Source organism: Charadrius vociferus, unplaced genomic scaffold, assembly GCF_000708025.1.
Source record: "Charadrius vociferus isolate BGI_N301 unplaced genomic scaffold, ASM70802v2 scaffold1746, whole genome shotgun sequence".
Classification (NCBI taxonomy): domain Eukaryota; kingdom Metazoa; phylum Chordata; class Aves; order Charadriiformes; family Charadriidae; genus Charadrius; species Charadrius vociferus.
This window is the reverse complement of record NW_009648913.1, coordinates 239,929-248,376: the sequence shown is the minus strand read 5'-3', so window position 1 is coordinate 248,376 and position 8,448 is coordinate 239,929. Positions and strand designations below refer to the sequence as shown.

Sequence of the window (8,448 nt, the reverse complement as noted above, 5' to 3'; positions counted from 1 at the left end):
TCCGGCAGCCTCCCTGCGAGCGGGACGGAGGCACTGCAGGATGGGGTCCCACGTACCTGTGCCACCAAGGCTTTGCGGCTGTCCCTCTTCACCGCCATAGCAAAGTCCAGCCACGTCCACGTGTTGTTGTGGTACTCCAGGCATGGCAACACCAGGTTCAGGTCGCCCCAGTCCACGCTGTTCTTCTCACCCTGGGTGAGAGGGGTACCAGGCAGTGTGGGACGATGCTCCAGGCCACCTCCCACCACAGGGGCCGTGCCCTGTCCCCGTCCCCAGCACACCTCATCCCACCGTCCCCGTACCTTGTAGCTGACGCAGAGCGGCACCTGTGGGATCTTGATGTAGATGAAGGAGTTGTTCATGGCTGCACGCTCCTTCATCTTGTCGATATCATCCACAGGATGCTGGAGACAGAGCAGAAGCCATGAGCAGAAGGGAAGGAGAGGGGACACAGCCAGGAACCAGCGGGGAAGGGACAGCCGGGCACTACGCCATGGCATTGCTTCACCGGGGTGGGAGGAGGTGAGAGCTGGCACAGTGCTGGGAAAATGAGATGCTGCAGGGGTCCCACCAAGCGTGCAGGTGCTTGGTTGTAAAGGATGCAAATCCTCATGGTGGGAGGGAGCAGGAGAAAACGGACAGACAAGTGGGGGAGGACATGGCTGCCTAGCCCTGCAGCTGAGGGAAAACAGACCGGCTCCGCAGCAGGGTTCTCCCAGATTCCCCCCTCAAGGCAGCAGCGGGTACCTCGGGTGCTTTACGGAATGATCTTCTGACCCCTGACGTCCGATTCAGTCCCTGAGTGACTCCCTTCCCTGGGCCCAGCGAGTCATCGGCCACGATCAGCTGCCGTGGCTTCACCACGGGGATCCCTGGGACAAATGGTGGGAGGCGGTGGCTGGTGTCTGGCTGGGTGTCAGCCATGACCCAGATCCTCCCAAAACGGCTCCCTGCCCACAGGGGAGACCACAAGCCCCTGTTCCGCAACACGTGGACCACCAGCAGCTGCCCACAGACACAGGACAGGCAGCCAGAACTGCTCAGGGACGTCCCTCAGGTACCAGAGAGGAGGGCGACCATGAGCCTCTCACCTGTTGTCACCAGCTTGGACTTGTCTTCCTCATCCCCCACCTCCTCCTCCTCCACATTGCGGCCGGGGAAGAAGAAACCCATCATCCTGTGGAAGAACTGGTGGGTGAGCTGGATGGTGAGGGGTACCACGTTCACCTGCGGGAGACAGGTGTGTCAGAGCTGGGCACGCGCTGTCTGCACCCCGCGGGGACCCTGCCACCTCCCGGCGTGGCCCTGACACCTCAAAGTGCTCCTTGATGGAGATGCCTCCCACGGGTGGCCGGACTTTGCTGAAGATCCTCAGTGCCAGCTGCCGGCCGGACTGGCATGAGCTCTGGGGACGCAGCACCACCTGCAGGGAAGAGGACGGGTGGCTGGGGTGAGGACAGGCCATCCTGGCCAGGCCACTCGAGGGTCCCCAGGGTGCAGGGCTGCTCCCCCAGGCTGCCACTTGCCTTGTACACAGCATTGGGCAGGAGGTTGTTCATCGTGACCCAGCCCAGTTCCAGCAGATGCTCGGCCGTGTCATCAGATTTGTTGACCTGCGCAAACAGAGCCATCAGCATGGCATGTCCCAGGTCCCACTCAGGGGCTGCGAGTGCCACCACCCAGCTTGGTACCTTGCTGTAGAGGAAGCGCTGCAGCTCCAGCTCGGCTATGCCCAGCTGCCCGTCCTCCTCAGTCAGGCGCCAGCGTGCCTGGGCAAAGTAAAACTCAGTCCGCCGTGCCACGCTCACATCCTCCGGCTGCTTTCGCAGCTCCATCTTGTTGGCTCGCTGCAGCTGGAAGTCCTTGAAGCACCTGCAGCAGAGAGGGGAGCGCTGGGATGTGGGAGCCCTGGAATAAGGGGGACACAATGCTTGGGGAAGCCAGAGATGGCCCCTACCTGATCAGTATGTTCAGCTCCTCGCTCTCCAGCTGCAGGTCAGCTTTCTCCTGGCTCAGCTGCTGCTGCAGCCTGTGGTTGAGGTCGAGCAGGCTCTCGTTTTTGCTGTCATCCTGCAGGGACTGAAGGACAGACAACTCTCAGCACCCTCTGCCCTGGAGCAGGGACCCTGGAGAGTCAGGTCCTGCCTGGACACAGGCTCACCTTCACGTTGGAGTACATCTGCTTCTCCAGTTGCCGGATCTGGGCAACGTGCTGCCTCACGGCCTCTTGCAAGTGTAGGATGCTGCTGCGCTGCTCCTCAGGGTTGCTGGAGATTTCCAGCTGGAAGCGCACCCGTTGTTTCTTCTCACTGTGTTCCTGAACACAGGGATAGGAGAAGGTTAGGACTGCCCTGGGTGCAGTGAGTGACACGGTGACCTGAAGCCTCATGGGTACCTTGCGTTTGGGCTCCACGTGCAGCAGCAGGTTGTTGACTATGTCAAGGATCATGGCATACTGAGCGGGGTTGGTGGAGATCTCCAGGTCGTGGTGGATAAGTGTGAACGTATCCACAGCTCCTGCAGGGACACACAAAGGGCAAGTGGGACCTCAGCATGGCCAGAAACGGGACACATGTGGGGGCCAGCCAGAGATGGAGAGGGATGAGGAATGAGCCAAGGTGGCTACGCTGGCTCCAGTGGACACAGCATGTTCAGTATCATCTGGTGCACTGCCACGTGGCTGGGGACCCCTCCTGTATGCACCCCTCTGATCTCAGTGGGGCCAAGACAGACCATCCTTGGATTCAGCTGACACCTGTGGGTCAGCCTAGAGCTCCACCCCCTGCGACACACTGCCTGGAGGTACCCACCCTCCTGCTTCTTCAGCAGATCCTCCTTCTCCTGGTTGGCGGGAGTCTCAGGGGGCTTTATCTGCGTGGCCAGTTCGGGGTCGATGTCGTGGCTGTAGCTGATATAGTACATGCGGCAGCTGCAGCGAGAGATGATCCTCTGCACCTGCTGGGTCTGCTGGGCTTCTGAGGGCTGGTTCCAGTCTGGGGACAGGCAAGGGGACCACGGTCAAAGCCCCACGTTCTGGCACTTTGGAGACCCCCACGGTGCAGGGCTCAGAGCATCAGCCAGCTCCTGGAGCCATCCAGGGACAGGCCAGGTGCCCTCAGCCCCACCAGCCTGGGGGTCACAAGCGAGCGGGACTGGGGTAGGCACAGCAGCCAGCGCTGCGGGCAGTACCTGTGGTGGTGCTGACCATGCCCCCCACCGCCTGCCCGCTCTCCATCAGCTCCTGCACCGAGTCCAGGCTCCGTTGCCGATGCTCCTCAATATTTTTCACCTGGGGACACAAGGAGGCACCACTGGCTGTCCCTGCTCTCCCTACCTTGGCCAGGACACCAACAGTGCTGCCTGTCCCCACCACAGCTCATCCATCACAGCCCCTCTCAGCCACTCACCTCCAGCCAGAGCTGCCCGTGCTCCCTCTCGGTGGGGCCGCTCTCCGTCGTGGCAAAGTACTGCATGCCATCAAGCAAGCAGGTCCAGGACGTCTTCTGCTTCAGCGTGTCCCCGTACCAGGCGGGATGGTGCTGGCACTGGAGCAGCTGTGCCTTTGCGGCAGACACAATCACGCAGCCCTCCGTCTCCGCACCACGCAGCACCATCTGCGGGGAAAGAGACCCCCAGGGGTCAGACGAGCCCTCCTGGGGCAAAGCCCCTCTCGCAGCAAAGCCAGGGGGAACGGAGAGCGTGGGGACAGGCAGGCTGGCCGAGGGGGGCAGGTACCTGGCAGTTGACGAGCTCGATGAGGCAGTTGCGGTTGTAGATGTCGTCGGTTTGGCAGGCGGCGATGCCGCACAGCTGCTCGCTGGCCCCCGACTCCTCCTCCGTGAAGACCACGAACTTGTCCGTCTCCTCAATGAGCTTCTGCAGCATGTAGGCCCCTGGGGAAGGAAAAAGGGTCGGTGCGAGGCTGCGGGGGGCTGGCTGGGGGTGACGGGGTGAACGCAGGCATGGCTTTGGGTTTTTCATTGCCCCCGTTCCTGCTGTGCTCACCCCCCGAGGAGGCTCTCTCAGGACGGCCACTGGTGATGGGAGCGGTCACTCTGGCAGGGACGGAGTGAGCAGAGAGCGGTCCCCGCTTCAGCTTTTTGGCTTGTAGCTGCGTGTCGATCTTCAGCCCCTTCAGGGCCTCGGTGGACAGGTTGCGCTTGAGCACAGCCGCTTTCTTGTAGCCGTCGTAGAGGCCGAAGGCGATGTCCCGGTTGGTGGTGGTCCAGGACGCCCGCAGGTCCACCAAGTGCAGCTGGTGCGTGTGGAAACCATCATCCCCATCCCGCAGGGGCAGCTCCTGAGCACAGAGGGTCAGCGCCTCAGCATGGCAAAGCCATCCCCAGCCCCTGCCCACGGGCCTCACGCACAGGGGCTGGGAGCCCTGCCAGTCCCTGCAGGCAGAGCGTGGGGACCAGAGCTTGGGGGACAACCCCAAAGCCATCAGCAGGGACCCGTACCAGGGACGCTGTGGCTGGAACAAGGCATCCCTTTGACCAAGCGCTCAGGAGATCAGAGGCCCTGCAGGTCCGTCTCCTCTCCAGCCAAATCCCTCCCCCATTGCACCCAAAGACCGAGGTCCCCTTGTCCCCGGGGAATGCCATCAGGTCACCGCAGACTGCCATGCCCTATGTGTTTGCAGCGGTACCTCCTCAGCCGTGCGGTTGCTGTGCCGCTGGTAGGTGAGGGAGGACAGGCTCAGCAGATGGGTTTTCTTCACCAGGGTGTCGAGCCGGTGGTCCGCACTCTCATCACAAGTGGAGGCCATGAGGTGCACGGTGACCTGGCTCAGGTCGCTCACCATCTGCGTGATGCTCCACTCCGAAATAAGGCGTCGCATCACTGTCCCTGCTGGGAGACAAGGAGAGAGGGGTCAGGGGGGGCCCTGCCCTGCCGGGAAGCGCTGCCGGCAGGGTCCCCACTCACCTTGCGGGATGAGCCGCTGGGTGCCGCGAGTGAAGATGTGCCCCTGGCAGCACTCCACCTGGATCCCCCGCTGCTGGGCAAAGGAGGCCCAGTAATGCACCTGCGAGGGAGAAGATAGCAGAGGCTGAGAGCCCAGCACAGCCAGGATGGGGAGGCAGCACCAGACCCCCACTCCCAGGACTTGCCTGCAGCCGGGGGAAGAGCGCAGTGTAAGACAGCTGCTTGTAATGCTGCCCCAGCTTCTTCTTACTGGGTTTCATGTTGTTGAAGAGCTTCCCACGGCAGATGGGGCGCGTCACGCTGGTCCACGTGGCCCAGAAGTTCTGCATCCAGCGGAGGGTGCTGCTGTAGAGCAGGATCCGGGGCTGGGAGTGCTCTGAGAATATACCCGACGTCAGCCAGCACTGCGGGGCAGGAACACGGCAGCACCCAACCCACAACCGGTAAGGATCGCTAAAACCAGCAAGCACTGCCGTGGCCCCGAGGGATCCCCGGGGCGCTGTCACCCACCCTCACTGGGATGTGTCAGGTCCATCCGGATGGAGAGGTTGAGGTTCTCGGAGCGGAAGGCACGGTAGGAATCGTATTGTTGCCCCACCGGCACCTCGGGTAGGAACTCGGGGGAGCGCAGCACCACGCCGTGGTGGTCATGGGGGTTCCCATGGCACAGCCACTGCAGGTCCAGCGTCATGCACAGGTCGGGCAAGTGCAGGAAGCAGCAGTCATCATACCTGAACGGGGAAAGAGACCCTGGTTACCCCCCAGCACTGGTATCAGCCCCCATGCTCCCAGGCCCACACTCACTTGGAGGCTGTCCGGACGTTGATGTCCAGGTTGCCCTTGAAGACAAACTGCCCGGGCTTCCAGTGGAAGGAGAGGTGGCTCCACTCCCAGTGCATGTTCTCTGTGGTGTTGTAGGGGTCCTGTAAGGACAAGGATAGGGAGAAGAAGGTGTGAGCCAGCCCCATGCTACACTCTGCTCCCTACCTCGGCAGCACCCACCTCGGTGGCCAGCTGGTGCAGATTGGCCTGTTCGATGTCCATGTGCCAGTCCCCATGGAAGAGAAGGCGGCTCTTGTCCCACCAGGGCAATGGGGCACTGGGGTCCTCTGAGGGCTTGGTGAGGAGATCCACACACTGGCCGATCAGGGTCCAGGCTGGGTCCCAGCAGGGCCCCCACACGATGGTGTACTGGGAGATCTCAGCTGGGGACACAGGGGTTGGCTCAGCCCTTTGCACGTCCCCCACAGCCCCGTCCCCACCCCGGCACAGAGACCTCCTGCCCCTCCAGCTCTTACAGTGGAAGTCATGGTAGAACTTCAAGGGTGGCATGTTTCTCTCCACTGTCGCGTCCCCCCAGGGCAGCCCCAGCTTCAGGACCTGGCGGCGCCGGGAGCAGGCCTGGCCACACTGCTCAGCTCCGATGAGCCGGCCCGAGAGCTGCCAGTTCCGGATCTCAAAGAGGTAGCGAGGATAGTCGCGGATTCGCACTGTGGGGCAGAGTAAGGGCTGAGAGATGGGGCAGCAACGTGACACTGCGCCGCTCCCCCTCTCAGGGCCATGGCAGGAGCCACTGTCCTGTCACATCTTTGCTCCCTTCCCACTCCCTTGAACCTCCAAAAACCATCTCCTCTGCTTGGTTACACATCTCGTGGTGCCAGTAGGTCCCTGTCCTGGGAGCCCAGGCCACACAGCCACCGTGCTGTCCTCCACAGGCACCCTCACACGAAGCAACTCACCAAAGAAGCTGCCAACTCTGCCCTTCATCATGCGACACCACTGGGTAACCATCTCCAGACCCTCAGGGGGGAATGGGCTGACACTGTCCAGGTCCCTCATCTGCTCCAACACACGCTCTGTGCCGTGGAAGGACTCGTCAGCCATGGCCACCAGCTCCAAGTGGGCCAGGGTCCAGGTGAGGAGGGCCCTCCGCATTGGCGTGTTGGCATAAAGGCGTCGTGAGCGCTGGATGTAGATCTCAATGTTCTTCTTCTCCAGCGAGGCATAGAGCTCCTCGATCTTGCGGGCAGGCAGCAGCTCACCGTGCTGCTTGCGCAGCGCAGCCACCTTGGCGTCCAGCAGCTGCAAACGCTTGGCGCTTTCTTTGCTCTCATCCTTCATCAGTTCGTAGTTGTCTCGTAACTTGACCTCAAAGATGTCATCCAGGAAAACCCAGGAGAAGTGCGTCACTTTGAGCAGGAGGTCGGGGGGAAGCGCTGTGCTGGCAGGGCGCCCACGCCGGTGCAGACCTTTAAGCCACTTCTGCACACCCACAGCAGCGTCCAGCGTGCGGGAGAAGTCATACTGGTAGGGGAACTCAATGGTCACGCTGGCAAAGGAGAAAGCCCAGCCACGGTTGCGGAGAGTGCGGAGGGTGGGGAAGGCGCAGCGGTGCAAGATGACCTCCTCCAGCTCTGGCAGCAGCTTCACCTCCACCTCCTTGAAGCTGAAGATGCTGTGCCCATCAAAGCCGGCAGCCAGCTCAGGGCAGTAGCCGTGCAGAGCACCACCGTGCCAGCTCACAGAGGTCCTTTCGGCAGCCAGGCTGATGTAGTTGGCCTCGGAGACAAAGGCTGTGAGCTTGGCAGAGCTCAGCTCCAGTGACAAGGACAGGAGTCTTTTGGGGGTGGTCCCATCTGGTTGAGGGGGCCCTGGTGTCTCAGCAGGGGTGGCCGGGTGGAACGCTGGGCTCTCCAGGGGCAGGGAGGGAGGTGACCTGTGGCCAAGGGCGCTCCGCAAGGCTTCATGGCACTGCAGGGTTGCCAGGGTGTGATGGTACAAGTGCATGTGGTCGGGCGGGCTCCACAGCACCGCCAGCCCCTCGCCGCACTGCACCTACAGCGGAGAGAGCGAGCAGGCACCAAGTCACTGCCAGGTCCAGCGCAGCACAGCCCCACTCTCCTCTCCAGCACCTTTCAGTGCCAACCAATCCTTCCTCCTGCCCCATCCACCCATCCCAGTCCCACCAGAACACGATAAAGCAGAGAATCCGAGACCCACACCAACCTCCAGAGAGCGGATGCTGCTGTGGTAGGTGACAGAGAGCATGGAGAGGTTGGCCACCGGGTTGGGGATGGCAGGAGCTTTGCAGCACGGCTGCATCTTCTCCGTGATGCTCTTCACTAAGGCCAGCACCATGCCCTGGACGCTGACCGTGCAGCTCTCGGCACTCCCCAAAACGGTCAGTGTGTCCAGCCGCAGCTCCAGGGCGCCTAGAGAGATGGCACGTCAGTGCTGGAGGCACAGAGGAGGCACACCACGACATCCCAGGTTCCTCTGACTGCCGGGGCTCTTCCAGTACAGCCGTCTGGGATCAGCCTGGGTGCTACTTACCCACCAGGGCCGAAAGTGTGAAAAGGTTCACATCCTCCACCTTCAGATCCACCTTCCAGAGCAGCCCCCAGGGCTCACTTGAGGCAGAGGGTGGCTGCTTGGCAAGCTCAGCTCCGCTGGGCCGCGGGCAGAACAAGGGCAGGACCCTGGCCAGGCACTCGGTGCAGGTGTCCGACGACTCCACTTGCA

At 62.1% G+C, this 8,448-nt stretch overlaps 1 protein-coding gene across 1 annotated transcript in view; it reads right to left on the bottom strand.

The window, feature by feature from the left end:
• Positions 1–8,448, bottom strand: part of KIAA0100 (KIAA0100 ortholog) — a 15,269-nt gene that overhangs the window by 860 nt on the left and 5,961 nt on the right. The window contains exons 15-39 of the mRNA XM_009887244.1: positions 8,260–8,442; positions 7,933–8,138; positions 6,666–7,761; positions 6,225–6,416; positions 5,929–6,131; positions 5,731–5,849; positions 5,437–5,657; positions 5,112–5,302; positions 4,927–5,026; positions 4,649–4,851; positions 4,006–4,300; positions 3,736–3,893; positions 3,408–3,614; positions 3,190–3,289; positions 2,811–2,993; positions 2,396–2,517; positions 2,162–2,317; positions 1,958–2,079; positions 1,692–1,872; positions 1,527–1,613; positions 1,313–1,423; positions 1,092–1,227; positions 748–872; positions 303–404; positions 57–191 (exon numbers count right to left, since the gene is read on the bottom strand). Of these exons, the coding sequence (XP_009885546.1) occupies positions 57–191; positions 303–404; positions 748–872; positions 1,092–1,227; positions 1,313–1,423; positions 1,527–1,613; positions 1,692–1,872; positions 1,958–2,079; positions 2,162–2,317; positions 2,396–2,517; positions 2,811–2,993; positions 3,190–3,289; positions 3,408–3,614; positions 3,736–3,893; positions 4,006–4,300; positions 4,649–4,851; positions 4,927–5,026; positions 5,112–5,302; positions 5,437–5,657; positions 5,731–5,849; positions 5,929–6,131; positions 6,225–6,416; positions 6,666–7,761; positions 7,933–8,138; positions 8,260–8,442 (4,934 nt within the window). The remainder of the gene's footprint in view (positions 1–56; positions 192–302; positions 405–747; positions 873–1,091; positions 1,228–1,312; positions 1,424–1,526; positions 1,614–1,691; positions 1,873–1,957; positions 2,080–2,161; positions 2,318–2,395; positions 2,518–2,810; positions 2,994–3,189; positions 3,290–3,407; positions 3,615–3,735; positions 3,894–4,005; positions 4,301–4,648; positions 4,852–4,926; positions 5,027–5,111; positions 5,303–5,436; positions 5,658–5,730; positions 5,850–5,928; positions 6,132–6,224; positions 6,417–6,665; positions 7,762–7,932; positions 8,139–8,259; positions 8,443–8,448) is intronic.